Source organism: Mytilus galloprovincialis, chromosome 2 (assembly GCF_965363235.1).
Source record: "Mytilus galloprovincialis chromosome 2, xbMytGall1.hap1.1, whole genome shotgun sequence".
Lineage (NCBI taxonomy): Eukaryota > Metazoa > Mollusca > Bivalvia > Mytilida > Mytilidae > Mytilus > Mytilus galloprovincialis.
The window spans coordinates 90,810,121-90,834,118 of NC_134839.1; the positions used below are offsets into that span (position 1 = coordinate 90,810,121).

At 31.5% G+C, this 23,998-nt stretch overlaps 2 protein-coding genes across 2 annotated transcripts; one reads left to right on the forward strand and one right to left on the reverse strand.

Annotated features, from left to right (window-relative positions):
- Positions 1 to 1,050: 1,050 nt before the first annotated feature.
- Positions 1,051 to 8,717, forward strand: LOC143064838 (esterase OVCA2-like). The gene is made up of 8 exons (XM_076237972.1): positions 1,051 to 1,182; positions 2,119 to 2,141; positions 3,927 to 3,997; positions 4,274 to 4,342; positions 4,803 to 4,930; positions 6,229 to 6,310; positions 7,763 to 7,903; positions 8,565 to 8,717. Exons 1-8 carry the CDS (start codon positions 1,159 to 1,161, stop codon positions 8,702 to 8,704), a joined length of 678 nt encoding a protein of 225 aa, XP_076094087.1. The 5' UTR covers positions 1,051 to 1,158; the 3' UTR covers positions 8,705 to 8,717.
- A 955-nt stretch (positions 8,718 to 9,672) lies between these two features.
- Positions 9,673 to 22,453, reverse strand: LOC143064837 (transient receptor potential cation channel subfamily A member 1-like). The gene is made up of 10 exons (XM_076237971.1): positions 22,367 to 22,453; positions 20,412 to 20,509; positions 18,948 to 19,094; positions 18,352 to 18,425; positions 16,091 to 16,195; positions 15,569 to 15,620; positions 14,549 to 14,665; positions 13,318 to 13,416; positions 11,992 to 12,054; positions 9,673 to 10,270 (listed from the first exon to the last, which is right to left on the reverse strand). The coding sequence occupies exons 2-10, from the start codon at positions 20,473 to 20,475 to the stop codon at positions 10,095 to 10,097; spliced, it is 897 nt and encodes a 298-aa protein (XP_076094086.1). The 5' UTR covers positions 20,476 to 20,509; positions 22,367 to 22,453; the 3' UTR covers positions 9,673 to 10,094.
- Positions 22,454 to 23,998: the final 1,545 nt, after the last annotated feature.

The window sequence follows — 23,998 nt, forward strand, 5'->3', positions numbered from 1 at the left end:
CCATGCCAAAGGGCAAAAATTAAAATTACTAAGAATAAAAGTATCAAATATAGTAAGTTTACTGTCTATCCAAAACTGAGCCTAAACGTTTTATAACATTTAATTGCTGTGATGCCTTCTTACAGATTGAGTTAATATGAACATCAAAATTTAGCTGGTAGTCTATTTCAATGCCTAATAATTTTACTGTTTTTTCACATGTGAGTTCGAATTTTGAATATGTATAGATGGGTTCTTTTCAAAGGTCTTTTTGCTAACAGCCAAAACTTGAAATTTGTCAGGATATGCTTGCATTTTATTCACCCTGAACCACTCAATAAGTATTTTTGAATCCGAGTCCAAAGTTGAAATTAATAAATCGAAATCTGGAGTACAGAAAGACAAAGTATTGTCATCTGCATAGTTATATAAACTACCATTTTTAACAAAAAGAAAATATCAATTATGAATATGTTAAACAACAATGGCCCTAGTATCCGGCGAACCCTGTGGTACGCCTTTATGGATGTCAGCCCAACCACTTAGAACATTGTTGACTTTAATTTGCTGTTTTCGATTAGATAAATAGGAATTGAAAAGAGCAACTGCATTGGGGATTTAACCATATGCTGGTAATTTATCTGCATATTAAATATTGTGAGGCAGGCAGTCAAAAGGCTTAAGCCTTAGAAAGATCCATTAATACCGCTGCAATGTACTGGTTTTTATCAAGAGCTTCACTGACGCCAGTCTTCTAACACTCTGAGAATGAGAAGTGTGGTCTGACATCCATGTCCACGTCTAAATGCACACAAAAATAGATTAAATATTTTATCAAATTGAAAATAATCAGTTAATTGGATTTCATATATTTTTTCAAATATTTTAGAAAATATGGATAAGACAATAACTAGTCTATAATTTGTTTTTAACAATGGGTCACTCTCTTTATGAAGGGGGGTCACTTGGGCTTCTTTAAGTTTATCAGGGAAACAGTTATTTTCAATTGACAAATTTGTTGGCCAAGTAAGCAAAAATCGATTTCGCTCTTGTGGTCTGTGTTCAGGTGAGCATAATCAGGCCGTAACAGATCAAACATAATTGACTCGGAAACCAGTTAGCTGGTTGAGAACGACAGAACTTTATGGTTTATGTTTAGATCTTATCCAGCTCCCAGAGATGTCAAATGAACAGCCCTTGAAGGTAAAACAGAATATTCATAATTTACCCAGAGGCATATATTACATTTAACTATCTAAATAAGAAGAAAACTCACAAGTTAAAGGTAAAGATGTGACCAATGACCAAAGTGCAAGTGGTCTAATAGTATGGACAAGAACTTGTGCAGGGGTTCACAGACACCGTTATTATCAAGGATTTGTATAGTAAGTATACAAATCCTTGGTATTAATAAAAATTCTTTGAATTAACTACTTATAATTTATAAGAAGATCTTTTGTTGTCTTTTGTTAAAGATCAAAGAGCTTATTTATTTTCTCTGAGTCCTCACTGTACTTTTGATTTGATTTTGAATTACAATGATTCAGCGATGCCGAATTTGACATGATAGTTCTTTATGAAGAGCATAAAACAGGTTATTTTGCGTATGAATATCCAATTTTCTATGTAAAAATGTTGTTAATTTGGATATGAATCAGACTATGTAAAATAGTTTTCTGCTTCAAACTTTTGTTGGTAATTAATATACTTTTTGTTCTAGTTTATATTTGTTTTGAAATTATAGCTTAATTATAAAATGTATTTGTGCTTGCTTAGACTTATCATACAGTTTTACAATAACAGTAGTTTATAGATCTAGACAATGCCCTCTTTTCCCTGCTATACCATCAAAATCAAGACTCTTATTATCAATGTTTGCAAAACCTTTTTTTAAATTCATAAGCATTTGAAGCAAAGATTATTTTATCTGGATAATGTCAAATGCTAGTTAATCCAGTGATATCATTTTATCAACTCCAAACAAGATATTTGTCAATTTTTTTAACTTTACTTGCAAAAATGAAATATTAATAGTGGTATCCTGTGCTAGGTAGACTTTTGATACCATAAACAGGAATTGTAAAACATTATAATTTACAGCTGTGTAAATTATTAATAATTTGTCCTTATATTTTTCAGATTTTGTGCATACATGGTTACAGGTAAGATAAATATAAACTAGCTGTCATGGGCTTAGCATGTCATTTTAATTTTTACCCGGCTTGGTAATAACATATGTGACTTCTATTCTATTATATTAAGTTACATGCAAATTGAACACATGTTCATAAGATTAAAAGCTTTTTTTTAAAGTCTTTTAGGAGTTTTACTGATGTATTTTAACATAAGGAATTGAACTTTAAAGACAAACGGTTATGCAGAATTCCAGTCTGTATAACGGATATCCAGATTTGATTGGATAATAGATATGCTTTGATATAGTTACAAGTCAAAATGTCTGGATCCTGTGTCATTAGCTGATGTTTTCCATTGTGCATCTATCTTTTCATATTAAGGATGTTGTTGGTTGTTCTGGTTCGTTGTGCTGTCCAATGTGTTTAGTAATTCCTGTAACCTGTTCTGATTTATATATGTAAAAAAGAAGATGTGGCATGTCTGAATATTAATTTCCAATGAAATATCTCTCCACAAGAGCAAATTAAATGACACAGAAATCAATAACTACAGGTAGGGCCTTCAACAATTAGTGAAACCCATACTGATTAGTCAGCTAGTAAAGGCCCAAAAATGACAAGTTTAAAACAATTCAAACAAGAAGACTGACAACCTGATTTACACGCATGTACAAAACAATGAACTAAAAACAAATATGATATACACAATCAAACAACAACCACTGAATTACACGCTCCTGACTTTGAAAAGGCACTAACAGAATGTGACAGGGTTAAACTTGTTTGAAGGCACCAACCCTCCCCTAACCAGGGACAGTGGTGTAACAGTACAAAATAAGAACAATCTATAAAAATCAGTTGAAAAGGGCTAAACTCATCAGATGGATACAAAGTATAAATACGTCTAACAAAAAAACAGAGTGGAAATGTCAGAGTACCTATACTGTACATCCCCACAAGGCCACAACAAAAAGACACTAAGTACAGATCTGTGAGTATCATAGGTGGATCCAGGGTGCACTGGGGACATGCCCCCCCCCCCTTTTTGAGGGAAACATTTGGTTGATTATACAGGGAATCACTGAATCATGACTGTAGCCCTTTCACCCTAATAAAAGTTCTGGATCTTCCACTGAGTACTCAAAGTTACTGAAAGCTATTCCAAAGCCAATAATGACTAAGAAAAAATATCATGCATCTAAGACTTTAAATATCAATCACTGACAATCAGTACACATCAAACATCCCATGGATTTAATGTACAGATGTCATTTACAGCCAGAGGAAAACATGACCATTGTGCAAATTATGCAATATACAGGTATTGACATTGTATAGCCTCGCAGTGGCGGATCCAGAAATTTTCATAAGTGGGGGCCCACTGACTGACCTAAGAGGGGGCCTGCTCCAGTCACGCTTCAGTGATTCCCTATATAAGCAACCAAATTTTTTCCCAAAAAGGGGGGGCCCGGGCCCCCTGGGCCCCCCCCTAAATCCGCCTCTGCCGTGAACATGATGAATGTGGATATGTATTACACAAAAAATATTTAGTTTGATTTTAATTTACTGATAACGAAATCAATATTAAAATACCAATAGAAATGATATTCAAAGATCTCATTATTTTGTTTAGGTAATCTTTTTGAATAAGTTTATTTTAAATAAGTATCCACAAATTTACCTTGAATGCATCCAAATTTCCAAGCTCAGTAAACATCATCTCTGTAAAAATGATGTATATTTATACAGTGGTAATGTATGGTTCAGAGTCTTAGGTAAACATATGTTTCGCATATTGTGTTTTACTTTCAGGCAAAATGGAAAAGTTTTTAGGGAGAGGACTGGAGCTTTCAGAAAAATAATAAAGAAGCATGCTGATCTTGGTACTAATGTTACTAGAAAATGTCTATTTCATAATTTGAAAAAAAACTAACATAAATAGAGCCTTACATTGTAATAAAGCCTTTTATTTCTTCACATTTTTTTTTAAAAAGATTGATTTTTAATGCAAATTCATAAGCAATTTTAAATAGTAGTAACTTTCTTTTAAGAATTTGAAAGATATATATAAACATTTCATTTTATAAATATGAAAAATGTTGTATGTTATATAGTTCCAGTGTTTTTATGACTATAACATATGAAATATTTGATTACAGTTTTCATCACAGCTCCAAACAGAGTACCACCATTAGAAACAGATGGTGAGGCTGCTGACAGCACCGTAGGTATTTATCATTTATATAGTTTACAACTTCTTTAATCTGCCAATGCAGTTGACTGACGTATAAAAGCCTTGTGATTTCTTACATTCAATATGTTAACCTCAAAATATATTCTGTTGGAAAATAAAATGTGAAGGCTTAGAGTTGCTGAGGTGTCTATCTGTTTAGTGAGCCCTCAGAGACTCAATAAGGAAAACTGGGGAGTATGTTAATGAAAAGATTATAAAATAGTTTTTCAAATTTGATGAGAGTAAAAACCATTTTAACAGTCAATAGTTTTATTTTTGAGTGGATGACGGGCATTAAATAGATTAAAAGAAACATATGAGACATATAAGTTTCATTCATTTCTCTTCTTTTGAATCAAATTTCATTCTACCAAAATTAAGTAGAAAATAGAGAAATGAACAAAACATAATGTACCAATATTCATTAACCTTTGAAATTGATTTTTTTAACACAGATACAGATGCAAGAGGTTGGTGGTTTTCCAGGAGTGAAGACAATTATTACAATCCTCTAGATTATACAGACAGTTCCAAAGGCTTTGAAGACTCATTACAGTGTATAATACAGACATTTAAAGAGCAGGTATAATCAACAGCAAGATAAAATTACATTGCAGTATCACTATAGTTGAAGAATATCTTTCATATTAACCTCACTATAAATGAAAAGGGTCATTCTAATATGACGTCCTTATTTCGCTTTGTAAACAAAGCCGTGTTCTAATGAGCACAAAATATGTTTGACACATGCGCATGAACTTATTGTTTATATTAACGTTATTTCAATCGTTATCCATTAAAATATATACATTTAAGCAGCTAACATAAACTTTTATTGTATATTTTCATAAAACAACATATATTTTCCCTGTACGTAGTTATCAAATTTGAAATGTAATGTACAGACTCCTCGGGGAGGAAACAGGAATAGCCAAAGATTTTTACGGTATTTTCGTACGCTTCAACCTATACAAATACAGTATTTGTCCTATTAGAATAGAAATAATTCCTTCATGTAATGCTCTATGCTCATTTTAACATGGGTAGGCATTATATTTGACCACATTTTACACCTCGCTAACGCTCAGTGTAAAATATCGACAAATATAATGCCTACCCATGTTAAAATGAGCATAGAGCATGACATGAAGGAATTATTTCTTAAATATACTATAAGAAGAAAGTTTTAATGGAAATCAACAGTATCTGAGCTCAAAGACCATTCCAGCTTGATTAAATTTCATTAGATTTAAGCTGTTTGTTGGTTCAGTTATCCTGTTTATATTTTATAAAAACTTAAATTTAAGTAGGTTTGATCTTTATCAATATCAGTTTGGTTTGGTTACCATGGTTACATATTTCAGAACAATATTGTTATCAGTGATACTTCACTATTGAAGTACTTTTATATAACAATTCAGAGTTTACTTGTTCAAATATGAGTTGTCCTCTTTTGGTTCTTTCTGCCTGCAGGCTAATAGTTGAATTTACATTTTTGTTAATTCATATGACATGAATTGTTTACATTTATTCTACTCCTGCTTAATGAAGATATATATGACAAAGTCAAAATTAAAAATGATCAGACAAGACATACAAATATGTGATTTTATGTTTTTATTTCGTTTCCTTTATTTAAAAAAAAGGTATAATGTTTGACGTATGTGTTCTGACCTGTCCAGCTTGTCAATTATTACTGTTAAAATCGTTAAATAAGCCGCAGGTTTTTTTGTCTGTCTTTGTCCCTGCGTGTTATACTCAGGTGCGCTTTATGTATGTATTTTTTTCTGTTTTCAGGACAAGCGTGAAAAAAAATAGTTGATCAATAAAAATTCAGCCTTTAATTTAATATTTTGTACAATAAGTTTCAACTTTTTACAGGGACCATTTGATGGAATATTAGCTTTTAGTCAGGGAGCTGCCTTTCTGTCACTTTTATGTAGCATACAGCAAAAAGGAACAGGTAATTGAATACCAAAGAAAGGTTAATTAAATGACCATGATTGTACCAGCATTTTCTACCTCCTGAACTATTGTGGACATCCATGGCTCTCATCATATGGAGAGTTTACATTTTTTTCAGTCCATATATCAAGTTGGGAAAAAAATGTATACAGAATATTAGCTAGTAAATTAATAACTGTTGTATACTTACATGATCTATCAGATTTAAAAAGATGTTGGTATTTTTGTCGAGCCTGCAACTTTTGTTGCAGAAAGCTCGACATAGGGATCCGGCGGCGGGGGCGGCGTTAGCTCACTTCTTAAGAGCTTGATATTTTAGAAGGTGGAAGACCTGGATGCTTCATACTTTGTATATAGATGCTTCATGTTACGAAGTTTCCGTCAGTCACATGTCCAATGTCCTTGACCTCATTTTCATGGTTCAGTGACCACTTGAAAAAAAAGTTCAAATTTTTTGTAATTTTGAATTCTCTCTTATTATAAGTAATAGGATAACTATATTTGATATGTGCGTACCTTGCAAGGTCCTCGTGTCTGTCAGACAGTTTTCACTTGACCTCGACCTCATTTCATGGATCAGTGAACAAGGTTAAGTTTTGGTGGTCAAGTCCATATCTCAGATACTATAAGCAATAGGGCTAGTATATTCGGTGTATGGAAGGACTGTAAGGTGCACATGTCCAACTGGCAGGTGTCTTCTGACCTTGACCTCATTTTCATGGTTCAGTGGTTATAGTTAAATTTTTGTGTTTTGGTCTGTTTTTCTCATACTATATGCAATAGGTCTACTATATTTGTTGTATGGAATGATTGTTAAGTGTACATGTCTAGCGGGCAGATGTCATGTGACCTTGACCTCATTGTCATGGTTCAGTGGTCAAAGTTAAGTTTTTGAGTTTTGGTCTTTTTATCTAATACTTTATGCCATAGGTCAACTATATTTGATGTATGGAAATATTTTATGATCTTTATGTCAGTCGTGCAGGTTTTATTTGACCTCATTTTCACGGTTCATTGCACAGTGTTAAGTTTTCATGTTTTGGTCTATTTTTCTTAAACTATAAGTAATGTGTCAACTATATATGTTGTATAGAAGCATTGTTAGCTGTACATGTCTGCCTGGCATGGTTCATCTGACCTTGACCTCATTTTCAAAGTTTATTGGTCTCTGTTAAGTTATCTTCATTAATGTTAAGTTTATGTGACAGTTGTAATAAAGCTTAGCTTTATACTTAGGACTATCAACATAATATCAATGATTAGTATAGAAGGCGAGACATTTCAGCGTGTGCACTCTTGTTAATCAATGCAACTAAAATCAAACTTCAATTGATCTTAATTTTGTGTATTTATTATAATGCTATATCAGATACATGTACATGTATTTCATTTACTTTCAGCTGAAATATATGTCTCTTTTTAGGTAATGAAAATCACTTTACTATTGCAGATTCTCCTATCAAATTTGACTTTGCCATATTTGTGTCTGGTTTTAAGAGTCGACAAAAAGAGCATGCCAAGTTTTATGACATTACTATAGAAATTCCTACCTTGCATGTCTTTGGTGAAACAGATAAAGTGATTGCAAAAGGTAAATATATAAATATTAGTTTAAATGATGCATTACATCACATCCGGATGCATACGAAAAAAGTGCAGAAAAAGTATTCCCTTGAATTGACAGTTGAAGGAAATTAATCGTATATATCATTGCAGTAAAAAAATTCTTGGGCATAAACTTATATCTTGGATATTTCAAAGCACCATTATTTGTTTATTTGGGGTTTCTATAGAATATTTTGGAAACTTGAGGTTACATGGCTACTAAAGCTTGCACACAGTTAAAAAGAGGTAAAATTTGATTGGTAGACTTCCAGTGATGATTATTTTCTTATATTCTATGAAATGTTATGTGAAATTTTGTGTATAGTACTGGACAGAATAAAGCTTTACTCATGCAAAGTATTTCCTTATTTAAAACAAAGATAAATCCTGCCAAATTTTTTGAAAAGTGCAAATTTAACCAATTTAATATGTACATTACATTAAGTATATTCAGATATATAATGAATGTTTTGTATATCCATAAAAGTGATCAATTTGAACCTCAGTTTGATCATACTACTAATTTATTTATTTTATTTTAAATTCTGCTATAGTCTACATTTTTACATATTCATTGACAATTTAAAATTTGGACGTGCAAGAGCTTTATTTACATATTGAGTTCAAATCAATCCTGGATATTTCAGAGATGAGTGAAGATTTACTACAGTGCTATAAAGAACCAATGGTACTACAGCATACAGGTGGACATTTTATACCAGCTGCATCAGCTCAGAAAAAAAAATATCTGGAGTTTTTAGACTTGATGATTGCAAGGAAAAAATAAAAATTGAAATGTTGATTTTGCTATATCTTGACAACTATAATACATAGACAGAAACTTGTCACTTAAACTAACTATCAAGATAAAAAAAATCCCAATATGACCATAACCTCATTTTTACAAGATTGATTACGGTACTGTTAAGGTAATTGCTGCTTCACGGTTCAGCACACTGAATTTAGGAATAAGAGCAGACCTGTCAGCATGGAATGGGAATAATGTGCCTGGGGATGGTAACATGTCTTCCTGAAGACTGATACCTTGTTAACTAGCATGTTAAAATGCTTTATAACTCTTCAAGTAGTCAGTCTGCACAAAAATCTTTTCTGTCCAAAGACCAATATTCAGACATTTTCCTTGTGTGTCTAAACAAAGTTTTGCATAACCTTACTAGTCCAAATAATTTTTTTGTTGTCTTGGGCATTGAGCTGGTTGCTAACGATTCAGAATGGTTACCTGAACACAATTAACCATTAAGTAGATCTTACATGCTAATCCTTGCAAGGTTTTCTCTTCATCTGAAATCTTTTGAGACGCACACCAAAGATTGACCCCTATGTTCTAATTTTTTCAAAGCCAGGTCAAACCAAAAACTTAAAAATTCTTTAAACAAGATACCAAAAGGAACATTCAATCAAATGTCTGTTCAGTGTTTTAGAGAAGTGATGCAAGTTCAGTCCAATGTGCTTAAAAGCTTTACTTTCAGTCATTTTTTGTCCAAAGTGCATGTCTAAATTCTGTGGATTCATTTATTTTAGTGTGTACCAATTGTTGTCAAGGAAAACTTGCATGTTTGTGGATATATAATTTTGTGGTTTTGTCGAAGTCTGTATACAAGCCTATTAAAAATTTGTTATTGCTTGAACATTTAATTTTGTGGATCACCTGTACCCACAGAATCAACGAAAACTGGTATCCAAAAAATAGTAATGAATCCACAGTTGCTCAATTTTTCGAGAAAGAAAAGCAGATATTTTTAATTCATTTATATTTAAAAAAAACCCAAGTATACAAGCATATTCCTGAACTAGGAAATACATTATTCAGTTATTTATATTGTAATAAACAGAGAAAACTAACTTAACAACACAAATATCACAGATAAGCTAATGATGACCTGGGCTTTATATTTAAAAACCCACAGAATTATAAATTAAACATTTGGTACTTTAAAAAATGTTGTTGTCCTCATTTGCCTTTATATTCATACTGACATACAAACAGAACATTATTGAAGGTTTCCTCTCTGGAGAATTGCATCAGCTTTGCATCATTAAGTAGGTTTGTCAATCCAGAACATTTTCAAACATCAGTCTGTATTCCTTTCTGGACATATATATGATCACATTTTTGATTTACAATCCACAATACCAATGAATATGTAGCTTTTTAACTAGAACGTAAATACATTTTGAAATGGTCTATGTACTCTTGAGGATTCTATAAGATGTTTTCTAATTGGACTTTGTAGGCCTAGTTTAATTCTTGGTGGTGTGTGTGGATCCACCACTTCCCAAACATGTGGATTTTCCAGTTTTATCTTTAATAATTCTGCAGCCTCTAAATGGCCTGAAATTAGATAATGACTTAGTGTCAAGATAATAAGTTAATGCATATTTGGATTTTTGTCGAGCCTGCAACTTTTGTTGCAGAAAGCTCGACATAGGGATAGTGATCCGGCGGCGGCGGCGGCGTTAGCTCACTTCTTAAAAGCTTTATATTTTAGAAGGTGGAAGACCTGGATGCTTCATACTTTGTATATAGATGCTTCATGTTACGAAGTTTCCGTCAGTCACATGTCCAATGTCCTTGACCTCATTTTCATGGTTCAGTGACCACTTGAAAAAAAAGTTCAAATTTTTTGTAATGTTGAATTCTCTCTTATTATAAGTAATAGGATAAGTATATTTGATATGTGCGTACCTTGCAAGGTCCTCGTGTCTGTCAGACAGTTTTCACTTGACCTCGACCTCATTTCATGGATCAGTGAACAAGGTTAAGTTTTGGTGGTCAAGTCCATATCTCAGATACTATAAGCAATAGGGCTAGTATATTTGGTGTATGGAAGGACTGTAAGGTGTACATGTCCAACTGGCAGGTGTCATCTGACCTTGACCTCATTTTCATGGTTCAGTGGTTATAGTTAAATTTTTGTGTTTTGATCTGTTTTTCTCATACCATATGCAATAGGTCTACTATATTTGTTGTATGGAATGATTGTTAAGTGTACATGTCTAGCGGGCAGATGTCATGTGACCTTGACCTCATTTTCATGGTTCAGTGGTCAAAGTTAAGTTTTTGAGTTTTGGTCTTTTTATCTAATGCTATATGCCATAGGTCAACTATATTTGGTGTATGGAAATATTTTATGATCTTTATGTCAGTCGAGCAGGTTTTATTTAACCGTGACCTCATTTTCACGGTTCATTGCACAGTGTTAAGTTTTTGTGTTTTGGTCTATTTTTCTTAAACTATAAGTAATGTGTCAACTATATATGTTGTATAGAAGCATTGTTAGCTGTACCTGTCTGCCTTGCATGGTTCATCTGACTTGGACCTCTTTTTCAAGGTTCATTGGTCTTTGTTTAGTTATCTTGGTTAATGTTAAGTTTATGTGACAGTTGTAATAAAGCTTAGCTTTATACTTAGGACTATCAACATAATATCAATGATTAGTATAGAAGGCGAGACATTTCAGCGTGTGCACTCTTGTTACATAATACCAAGGTAAATTATTTTGTGTTATATTTGCTCTTTATCTAAAGGTAAGTAGGGAATACCAACTTGAGATAAAATTTCAGTTACATAATATGCCATCCACACAAAATTCTATTCCAACAACTAGATCAAAGACAAATATAAAGACATTTTTCTTATGTTGTTTACAGAAAGTTTTGTAAAAATTTGCTAGTCCAAATATACTATTACTAGTCTGGTGCATCAGGCTAAAGGCTAAAGGTGTAGGCTGTATAATGAAATGAACACTGTATGTTGACCTCTACATCTAGATATCCCAATGATTGACCAATTAAGTTCCAGAGTAGTTGATTTTGGTAAAAGTTTAATTGACAAAGGATGCCAAGAGATGAGTTTGCTCACTTAACCATTTGGGTGAGCCAAATATTTTGTAAAATTGTTATGTTCATTCTCCTACTGGCCAATGATACATATTTTTATTCAATCTCCCATGTCAAACATAATATGTTTAAAATTTTATTTACATGTTGCATTTGCTATAATGTCTATCTTACCAATAATAATTAAACTTGAAGGTTAACTTAGTGACCTACCTGCATTTATAGCACTGTCCATTGGATAGATGCCTGATCTTGTCGATAAGTATCTGTCTGCTCCTTTACAAAATAAATAATATAATTGTCTAGATAGGGCAAGAGGGATGTTAGTAAACAAGAAAAAATGGATTAACTCCATCACATTTAGTGCTAGTACCAAATCAGCCATCTAGACCATGTATTGGTTTCAAGTCTGTTTATAAGGACAGGGGTGTTGGTGTTTAAGGTGGCTCGGGCCTATTCGAAGTTTCTATCAGAAGTGCCGTATTTTTTGTTATTTTATTCTTTACAGAAAGTGAATCAAATTGATCGAAAAAAATAGGGGGTCACGAACCATTTAAGCTCAATATTTTAAATTTAAGCAGATATGTAAAAGGGACCATTTTTCGATGAAATGATAGGGAAAATAGAGGTGTTGACATATTTTAATCGCAATATCAAAAAAACGTTCTTTGACACTTGGTCCAAAACTGTAATATAAAAAGCTGAAAAGAATGAGCAAATAAAAAACATAGGTCACTGATAAGGAAAAAAAAATATTTTGCTTTAAACCCAAATTTTGGCGGGAAAATGGTGAAAATGTGTTAAATTTCATTATTTAGCCTATAACAGATACACATTATAACGAAAATATTCTTTTAGTGACATAACTACAATGATTTAACATTTCTAATCAATCAAAATATTAAAATTTTTTTTACAACAAATACTTTTCATGTGCATTGTAATTCATGCATGAAATTATGTGCAGTCGAATAGTCCTGATCCACCTTAATATGTTTTTTTTTATGTGAAAGATATTTTGGTTGATTCCTGTTATCAACCTTTATGTACTATTTGGTGATATCTATTTCACAAACATTATTCCATTGTAATCAATGTTAATAATATGTCCCTTATATTTTCATTGTCATCCAATGCCTCCATATTTTTAGCTTGCATGTCTAATGGTTGTTTTTGAACACAAAAAAAGTTTGAAATTTTAAATATTTGGATACGGGTAGTTCACTCGACTATCTTCATTTACTAGGATTGTCAGTTTTCCTATGGAAGGTCAGTGGTTCTCACTGGGCACTCTGGCTTCCTCTGCCAATAAAAACAAACTGAAGCCACAAAATTGCACAATAGTGTTGAAAGTGATGTTGAATACAAATCAATCATTTTTTGCATTGTATTTGTATGTGATCTCCAAAGTTTGTCCTGTGTGTCACATATGTTTCCTTCTAAATATGACATAAAATTTTCTTCATTTGTAATACATTACAGTTTAGGAATTTGTCTTTCTTTTTTCCAAATATTTCTTGAATAACTATTCTAATATACCTAGCTTCAGTAAGTGTCTAATGATATCTGTGTTGCCTTTTGCTGCAGCCCTATGAAGTGGAGTATAACCTTTTATGTTCTGAGTATTAACACAACATCCTGAATAAGAGAAAATACTCAACTACAGTTGACTCTAATAACAAAGGGTCATCAACTTAAAATTCTTTTAAGTGTGGTCATATATTGTTTATCTGTCAAAATTTGGTAGCAATCAGCTCTTTCAAAGTTATTTTTATATATAATTTTTAGATTTCTACCTTTCTAAAAAGCACCAATGGCATAATGGTGGTTATAATTATCAAAATTGGCAGAGTACATTGCAATCAACTAAGAATATCCATTACTAAAACTTAAGATTTCTATCCTGTCCTGCTTTAAGTGCAATGAACTATATTTTCTAATGTTGCATGACCTTAAAAAAGTCTTGAAAGTTCAAGTTTAGAGTGAATCAATGGCTATGTTTAATGTGTAAATTTTCATATGGGCTCTGACACTAAATTAATTCTAAAGCAAGTGGATTTCATCTTGTATCAAAGTCTGTTTAATATCTGAATTGTTTCAATAATTTGAATACTCATGGTCAATTTACCTGAACAGCATTTATTCTATATAAATTGCTTTCAAAATATGAAAAGGAAAAAACTGGGTCATAAAAAAAGTACATTTACAGAATATGTCTTCAAAAAATATTTCTGAGTTATTTCCCCTTATTGTGCAAAGATCCTGCTTTCTTTCCAAGTAAAATAAATTCTGTACTTATTAATTTTATTTGCTACAATATTTACCTGAACAGCATTCATTCTATATAAAATGCTTTCCAAAATATCAAAAGGAAAAAACTGGGTCATGAAAAAAGTAAATTTACAAAACATGTCTACAAATATTTCTGAGTTATCTCCCCTTATTGTGCAAAGATTCTATTTTCTTTTCATGTAAAATAAATTCTACAACTTTATACTTATTAATTTTATTTGCTTCAATATGACAAAATCATAGGAGTTTCTTCATTTAAATGAAAAGTGGGTTTCAGGGTATTTTAATATTCCAAATGACAAAAATTAGTGATATTTACATGTAAGGCTGATCTTCCACACTTTTTTTTCCTATTTTTAAAGACTTAGAACATATTATGTTAAGTAATTTTCATAAAAGATGAATACAGAGAATAAGAAAATATACATTGCTGCAATGAACTTTGTACAATTTTGTACACTTTATTGATTATATTCACCTGCTTGACTTAAATCTGTGAGAACATCAGGATCAACATAGGGAGAATTCAAAATTCCAAATGTAGATAAATATATTGGAGAGTCTCCATCCCTAGTGTGGATGTTCATCACTGCACCTGCACAACAAATATATAATAAACATTTTGTAATACACCTCAACTTCTTTTCTCATATTTGATTTAGAATCAACATACTATAATCTAATTCAGGGAAAAAAAATATTTTACATTATTACATTGATTTCCCAGTTAAATAAAAAAACGATAATTTCGCATGTGAAATAAACGTGGTTATTTCACTGTCTGACGTCATACAACAATAGGCGTTGTCAAGACGTCGATAACGGCGGATCAAAACAAATTGGAATGCGTAGAAAAAAGATATAGTTCCTTACATGTTTTACATTAATTTCTTTAAAAAAAGCCATTAACCAATGTAATAAAAAGAATCACTAATCGAAGAATTCAAATAGAGAAAAATATTCAACTCGTGACCAAACAACACTGATAATAAACTCATGTGCTACACGCATTAGTGAATTAATGTGTTGTTTGGTTACTCGTTGAATATTTTTCTCTATTTGAATTCTTCGATTAGTTATTCTATAATTAATATTATATATATATATTCAAAATGTAGCCACTGTTTTACAGAAGTTGTCATCTCTACTATTCTTTCAAAAGCAAGTTTTATGATCCTCTACTGAATATACTGCTGAACTGAAAGGATTTTGGGGTGTGTGTTGAATTAATGAAAAAAATAAGCAAATGTCTGATAAATATAGCAAGGTTCCTGCCTCTCTTTATGTTTTTAAATTGATTGCCATGTTTGCAAGATAGTACGATTTTACAAGGATTTTGTCAAATAATTGATGCATTGCATTTTTTTAACCAAAAATGTTATTTCTTCTTCTAGTTCAACTGTAACCAGTTTTTCTCTAGCTTAGTATTATAATTTTTAAGCCCAAAATGTTAAAATATACTTATTTTAGTAAAAAGTGATTTAAAAATTAATTTTACCTTTTGAAATCATATACTTTATCAGCTTCCTATCACCACTTAAACAAGAACACTGAAATAAAGTTTATCATTGATAACAGATTATTATGAGTAAACAAATTAAAGAACAGAATCAATAGTGCTCTCATCATACAATAGTTTGAAGAGGGATGCTGAAAAACATAAGACGGTTTTGATAATCATAAAATCATGGTGAACTCAAATACCAAAGTTCAGCCCAATTTCTGAAGGCATTTAGAAAAAAGTCTGTATAACTGTAATTTTCAACAATTCATTTATTTTCATCAATTCATCTCAGTCAAAGCCCATAATTTCGGCAAAAATTAGCAGACAGGAACAAAACTTAAACTTCACCTGTGATCTGTAACTCGCAAACCAAAAATCACCCAATAATATCTAAAGGAGTTTAGAAAACAATTGTGTATAATGGTTTGTTGTGGAATGGTGGACAAGGCCAAGGGTAAAACAATATGGCCCCAACATTGTTTCAGGGCCATAAAAACTATCAACCTTTGAGCATACCAAAAATAATGAAAGTCCTCCTGATGGCATCACATAGTTAACATCATATCCATATTTTTCTACCAATGAAATTACTGCTTCTGTATGGCCTGGCTCATAGGCAGACTGAAATATATAACAAAATCATTATAAAAGATGATAGATATTACCAACTAAAGAAAACTTAATATTATTGAAACAAGTAATCTCTTGAAACCTTAGCCTGTATTGCTTGAACTTCCATGTTTCGGTCCTATATTGTACATTGTAGCAGCTTTCGTTTATCTGAGATGACAGTTTATAATAGCATTCACATAGTCTTGATTTTGTCATAACTGAAAAAAAATATCTTAAATCATTAATTGAAACGCCTCCAAATTCAGAATGATTGATTGGTTGATTGATGTGGGTTTGCTTATGGCACACATTCCTTGCATATTCAGGTTAACAGACAAGGGTTAGTCTGTAAATCTATTGTTTTAATTGGTTTATGTTATTATGCAAAATGTACAAAATGTTGTATGCTAGCTCAGCTTGTCCAAAACATCTGAGTATAATAATAGACTTGCATGTCACACATGTTCAGAAATAGTCCCATTAGGCTTAAATTAAAATATTGTTTGTTTGCAGTTTACCGACCGACCCTTGAAAATCCTCCCGACTGTGAAAATTTTATTGCTTTAAATTTGAAGAAATTTTTTTTAATACTTCTATTGACGCGATCCGGAACTTTGGGTCCTATCCGGAAATAATTTAAAGTCTGGGTCAATTACGCATTTCAAGTTCGGTTTTTCTTAGCTTCCCGTCAAGCGTTCATGTGACCATTTAATGATAAAGCACATGGAAATTGTTTACAGGTATCCATGAAGTCACGGAGGAGTACTTTACGCTGTCGTCTCGTGTCAATTTTAAGACAATTAACAAACAAAAAAGTTTATTAGTAAACTGTTTATACAGATTCAGGCACATGTAATGATATGTGATGATATCATTGACGATGATGCAGCGGATATTCATAACTGACACGATAACCATTCTGTCTCAAACAAATCGGGTACAGAATCTGTGGAGCCTGACTTTATGAAACCAATTTCAGTGGTTATTAAAGTAATTCGACAGCAGCTTGAAGTATGGCATATTTGCTACAAATCTTTGTGAAGACGACAAAAATGAAACCACTCCTCCGTGACTTAAATCTTCATGGATATCTGTAAACACGCCTGTACGAAGGAAGGGCTCATTTGAAATGTTTATGGATATAGATCATGCCAAATCAATAAGAAGCAACCCTAACTACACAAAGATGTAGAGAAAATGAATGGTTAGCTTGAAAAATAAATATACTCTCTCTATATTAAATCTATCTTCGATTGCAATGAGTATGCTCCTTTAGGATAAGGGGGGCTGCCCCACTCATTGCAATTATTCTCTTTCTTACCATATTAAATATACCCAAACTGTGTGGCCTGTGTGAATTCAATTAAAATATGTCCTTGGGAGCTTATGCTGCCATTTTTTTTTTATGCATTAAAAACATTTCAGTACAGACCATTTATTTTTAATGGAGTGCTATGGATTTCACCCCAAACTTTAGATTTCTTTGGTTTTCATTAAAGCCTGGCAAAAATATAACCCTTATCACATATAATTAAATATTGTTAGAAATATGAAAACAGTCGAATGTCTTAATACTTTTTTTTCAAGTTGCCTTTTTTTCAATTGAGGAAGATTCAATGGTTATTTTTTTTTTTTATTAAAAATACACTCTTTAATTCATTGTCTTATAAATCTTTAATATCTACATTTTTCTGATGAAAATACTCTACTCATGAAAACATTCTAGTCAAGAAGCATACATGTCTGAATATATTTCTTTAAAACAGTTCTAGTCATAATGACATTCCTTGTTTATAAGTGTTCCAGTATTTAATAATTATACCATATTTTATGTCATAAATTGGATAATGACACTATGTTAAAGTTTCAGTTTTGGTTAAAAAGTTTTTTTATCTGAAAATGCCTGTTCATTTGATGTTGGTTTTCAGCATGTCCAGTGTTTGTTGTTTTAAAATGTTTTTTTTTCTTCACAAGAAACTTGGTTTAGTGTAACTGCTTGTTTAAACTGTATTTTGGCTGATAAAATAAAATATTTTTCCTACCTACCGACCCTTCAGTCTGAAGGTACAGTCGGAAAACTGCAAACAAACATATTTTTAAGGTTGGCCTTAAATGGTTTAAATGACTTTTTGAAATGTTGAGCTATCAAAAAAGTAATAACTTACCTTGGCCAGATCAAATACATTCCAATTCAGCTTTATGGGATTCAGCTCACATTCATTCTCCTTATTTTTCTTACCTTAATGAAGTACATTTAATAAAATTGTAAAATAATGTCTTATATTCTTGTATAATTTACATATATATTGAGACATGTATGTTCTCTTGGGACTTTCTCATATGTTTCCTATTTGTAAGTTAATTTACTTTTTTCAGCAAGAGTTTTAGAAATACTTGTCTCTTTGATATAAATGAAATGGACTATAATAGTCAGTATTATAATACTATTATCTAGGAATAGGAACATCTAGGGATTGAAGCAACCTTTAGATGTCTTTTTATGGTTTATTTATATTGTGTGGTTGCTCTGTTGTTAACATCAACATATTAAAACATCACCTTTTATCAATATCTGACTTGTATGATACATTTGTACAAGGCAATGTATTCCAAATATCATTGAACTGACAGACAAGTCAAGTAAAATCATTTTTCAAATCTGCCTCTTTAATGTTATATTATAAGTTAATGCAACAAAATGGCTATTTTATAGTGAAAATTTATAAGTGGAATGCTATCTAATATTTTATAGCAACATTACCTGACTTGTTTCTTTTGTAGAAGACAACAAGGCACACTGTAAGCAAGAACACAGTCAGCAGTATATGCCTGTGATATTCTTTAATCAAATAGGCATATTCTAACTGCTGACACCATACAAATGCCAAATTCACCAAAACTTTTGACTCTGAAAAAAAATAATATTCATTGTATTAGCTAAATAGCATATTGTCAATACAGAGTTTTTCTATATTTCAACAATTATTTACAAAAAATCAATGTATAATCAGAATGCCCTATTTCACCACATATTAAACAAGAATGTGTCCTCAGTACACGAATGCCCCACTCGCACTATCATTTTCTATGTTCAGTGGACCGTGAAATTGGGGTAAAATCTCTAATTTGGCATTAAAATTAGAAAGATCATATCATAGGGAACATGTGTACCAAGTTTGAAGTCGATTGGACTTCAACTTCATCAAAAACTACCTCGACCAAAAACTTTAACCTGAAGCGGGACAGACGGACGAATGAACGGACGGACGAACGGACGCACAGACCAGAAAACATAATGCCCCTCTACTATCGTAGGTGGGGCATAAAAATTGTGTAATCATATAGTAAGTTTCAGGTTGTATGTGGTCATTTTCTATAATTCAATGGGAAAATCAGCTTTCCTTCAACAAAAGAATTAAAAATAATGTCAACAAATGATTTTAGAATACTTCAAGAGTTGAAAAATAAGCCAAGATTACAAAAAACAACACACAAATGAAAACTTTTTAAAAGCATTTTTTCAAAGGCATAAAATTGAAAAAAAACTCAATGTAAATGGCAAACAAATTAGGAGTCAAATTGGGGAAATAAGTCCATAAACAGAAATCTTCAGTAAACAACATTTTCAGATGTCAAAGTTTGGTTTGTAGTGTTATTGGGTTGCTGTACGTCTCATTGTAGTTATCCAAGCAAGTCTTTTTCTTCAGCCCATGAAGAAAGCATTTATAGTAATATTAAGGCAACATCTGTGCTTAACTGTTTAAGGTCTTTCTGACCGAAAAGAAATTTGAACTTTTCTACTATATACTCAACCAAAAAATCCTCTGAGTTCTGTCTGACGGAATGATTTTTTTGTCTGACATTTTTTTGGTCAGACAGAGTTTGGGATACACTGCTGATTTAAAATTTAATTTTAGTCAGTATTTACATTTGTCAGCTGCAAGATTGTCAATAATGAAAATAACTGAAACTTTAAACTTTTAGTATAAAAATAAAGAGAAGTGGTATGATTGCCTAGTAGACAACCATCATTCAAAGCTCTGCTAGTGAAAGACACATTGATATCAATAAAACTTAACTGAATAAAAAATTCTTTATATAATTTTTATTCCTAGTTCATCTGTTTTCTTTTCAAAGTTTATAAATTGTTAGTTTACAATTTTTACATGATATCAAATGAAAAAAAGATGTTTTTCAATAATGATGATCCTGATCATCCACTCACCTTGAAAATAGGTGTTAATACATGATAAACAAGAACTAAAGGCATCTGCACCAAGATAGTCCATATTTGTAATCTAGCTACAATACAATATATCTCACCTAAAATAAAGTTCTGAAAATATTAATATTCTGAATTTATTCATAAATAACAGCAAGTATAATTTTTTTGTTTTTTCAATTATTCATGAAAGGGAAATACTGAAATAATAATTCGCTTTATGCAGCCAGTTTAGTTCAATTTTGTCAAAATAAGCCTAAAAACATTGCTTATGAATTGGGGGGTGGGTGTCTACTTCATTGAATCTGTATTCATGTGATCTTCATTTAACTCATTAGCTAGATTGTCAAAAAAATTTGTAAGGGTTCCACGGAACCCAGTGTCTCGCCTACTTTTGTTGTAAATCGCAGGCTTGACAAAAATGAGGGAAAAAATCAATAAAAATATTCCTCTTGATACTATTATTTGATTGTAAGAAGCTTCTGTCCAAATTTGGTAAAAATCCAGGATAGTTTATGAATCTAATAAATGCTTTATAAACTTTAACTGCCTACTGTAAGTAATGTTAACTGGAAGAAAAACTAAGTCCATTTATAAGTAAAATACAGATACACAGGTACAAAATATCCTTCTAGATACTAGCTATTGATCATAAAAAAGCTTCTGTCCAAGTTTGGCACAAATTAAAAATAGTATAAGAAAATTATTAAAATTTCTAAAACTTTAACCACAGAGTGAATGTGTTGTTTCCTGCCAGAAAATCTTAGTCTATATAAAGTAAAATACAGAAAAAAAATGGATTGATCATTTTACAAAATTTACTTCTTGATACTATCTTATGATCATAAACAAGCTTCTGTCCAAGTTTGGTAGAAATCCAGTATGGTTTAAGAAAGTTATTAAAATTTCAAAAACTTTAACCACAGAGTGAATGTTATATTTCCCCGCAGAAAAACTAAGTCCATTTATAAGTAAAATACGGAAAAAATGGAATTTTATTTTTACAAAATTTACTTCTGGATCTGGATACTATCTTATGATCATAAAGTTTGGTAGAAATCCAGTATGGTTTAAAAAATTTAACCACAAAGTGAATATTTGTGGATGACGCCGATGACAATAACATCAACGACGACGGAATGGAGTCGAAGGCTCAACAAAAATCATTCTTTTACAGGTGAAAACAATGAATGAATGATTACTTATTTTTTTAACCTATGACATGAAATCAAGCAGAGCAAGAAAAGTCCAATTGAAGAGGTTGTTTAATTATTACTTAGTTATGTTTATGGTAATGTGACTGTCACCAGTCTTAGGAGGTCATCTTGATAGTTAATTTAGTTGAAGTCTGGATCAAAATATATACAAAAGCCCAAGCAATGCTAATTGTTGATTTCAGACTTATTGTAATTCGGATATCTACATCTTAATTAATTTATGTTATATATCAAATATTTAATATGATAATTAGTAAAAAAAAAATCAAATTGGTGAACAAGTATTTGGCATCTAACTGCTAATGTTTATGCCACTTTTAATTACTTTTTTTCTAGTAACAGAAGGCCAAGAGCTTGGTGAGCTTCAGCATTGATATTTTCATGTGTGTCTTTCTATGTTGTGATTTCGGGAAAGGGTGAAGGTAGATTTTTGGTTAGATCGTTGGTTTTCCTGTTTGAATAGTTTGTTACCAGTCATTTTTGGGGTCTTTCTAGCTTGTTGTTCGGTGTGAGCCAAGGCTTGATGATGAAGACCGTATTTTGACCTATAATCATTAATATTTTTAAATATTGTAAACTGTGATTTGGATGGAGAGTTGTCTCATTGCCATATTGCATTGGCACTAATACCTCATCTCTATTAAATGATAAAAAAGTGTCCACCTATAATTAATAGATTCAACTTCTCATTGTTAGTTTTAAACAGAATGAACAAAATTTTTCATAAAAGGGTCTATTCACCTTATAATTTATATCAATAGGTTCTCTCTTAGTTTTCAGTTTCTAATGCGTGTTAGCAGACGACGTAATACACTGCCTTGAATGTGTGCATATAAAATACGGATCTAAATACAAACGAAACGAAACAAAATAAAACTAAACGAAAGAAGACAAGACAAGAAATCGAAAAAACAAACCAAAAACTTGAAGAACGAAACAAAATTAACAAAATAAAAGACTCCAAAATCATACATTGATCAATCGATAGGATACAAACAGTTAAACCCTTGAGATCTAAGCCGGTCCTCGATGTATTCTTTCGGATGTCACTCAAATCACATCAAATGATGATCAATGATGTATAATATTGACAAATATATGTCAATACATCCTTTGATATGATTTATAATTGAGACATCCGAAAGAATACATCGAGGACCTTAGATCTCAAGGGTTTAAAATTTGCATCCTATGGACTCAAGGACACACAAATATACAAGGAAATGACCATAGTGAAGCGGATTTATTGGCAAAGCATTCCGGCGGCAGCTGAAGAAACAACAAAACGATCATCAAACAACATTATCACGCTTCAAGATGTTATTAAACATAGACCTCACAGAATTCTCCAACTACGAAAATCAAAAAGAAGTAAATATATGTACCACTCAATTCTGAGGATACGAAACATCAACACAGACACACTACTAACAAGACTAGCCCAGTTGTTTTGACATAACTTTTATTGTTTTCGGTGATTTTTTTCCTTCAAGTTATCTTTAAATATCACTGTGACAGTTTCCATAAAAAACAACATTAAATTTTGACAAATAAAATGTATATGCTTATACAGTGAATTGGTTACTGTCATCCTCTCTTACTAGATCTAACTATTTTCCCAATGTAATGGTTCAAATCAGGAACATATGTATTGACAGTTGTTAATAGCACAAATCTTCCTACTGCATTTTTCAAACACACCCTTTCGTTTTCTATGCTTGTGTGCTTTGTCGAAAAAAAGGACATAATTCGAAAATATAAATCAACATGCAGACATCTTATACGTTCAGGTATTTCACATGCATGCAATCTTTTATGTTAATATTCTTTACAAAAGCACAAGAAAACTGGCAAGGATTTGCATATTTTGGTATTAACATTGATTCACTCATGGGTATTTGAATCGGAAATAAACCAATTTATTCAAACCAGTTGTTGAATTCTTCTCATATATTTTATGATGGTATTATACTGTTACGGCCAGAAATCGCCTTTAAATTGTAGCCAACAAAAGACACAAATCATGTATAAAAATTAACAAGATTTATTATACAAAAGTTTACAAGAAGTATTACACAAATATTACTGTCAACTTAACTGTCAAAATATGAGTCCAATCTTTTATCTTTGTCTGTATCTGGATATCTTTCGGAATCCAATCTGAATATTATGTTCACTAAGTAACTACGGTCACAATCCAGTATGATGTTGTTTGTAGAATTAAAGTGTCAATCCAAATGCGGCGAATATTAATGTCTATCGATGTCTAAGTCTAAGTCCAAGAGTGAGTCTTTAACTTTAGTGTCTGTATATATATAGTTGTCATGGAAGATTCTAGAACAGTTTATAATGGAACATCCTAGAAAGTTACAA

Bases quoted from the DNA above. Each gene is read 5' to 3' on its own strand.
- LOC143064837 (XM_076237971.1), bottom strand. From the start codon at position 20,475: ATGGACTATCTTGGTGCAGATGCCTTTAGTTCTTGTTTATCATGTATT. The intron at 19,095-20,411 runs GTGAGTGGATGA...ATTTTTTTTCAG, and splicing joins TATTAACACCTATTTTCAAG to AGTCAAAAGTTTTGGTGAAT. The intron at 16,196-18,351 runs GTAAGTTATTAC...TATATATTTCAG, and splicing joins ATGTATTTGATCTGGCCAAG to TCTGCCTATGAGCCAGGCCA.
- LOC143064838 (XM_076237972.1), top strand. From the start codon at position 1,159: ATGTCAAATGAACAGCCCTTGAAG. The intron at 3,998-4,273 runs GTACTAATGTTA...ATTTGATTACAG, and splicing joins AAAGAAGCATGCTGATCTTG to TTTTCATCACAGCTCCAAAC. The intron at 6,311-7,762 runs GTAATTGAATAC...TTACTATTGCAG, and splicing joins CATACAGCAAAAAGGAACAG to ATTCTCCTATCAAATTTGAC.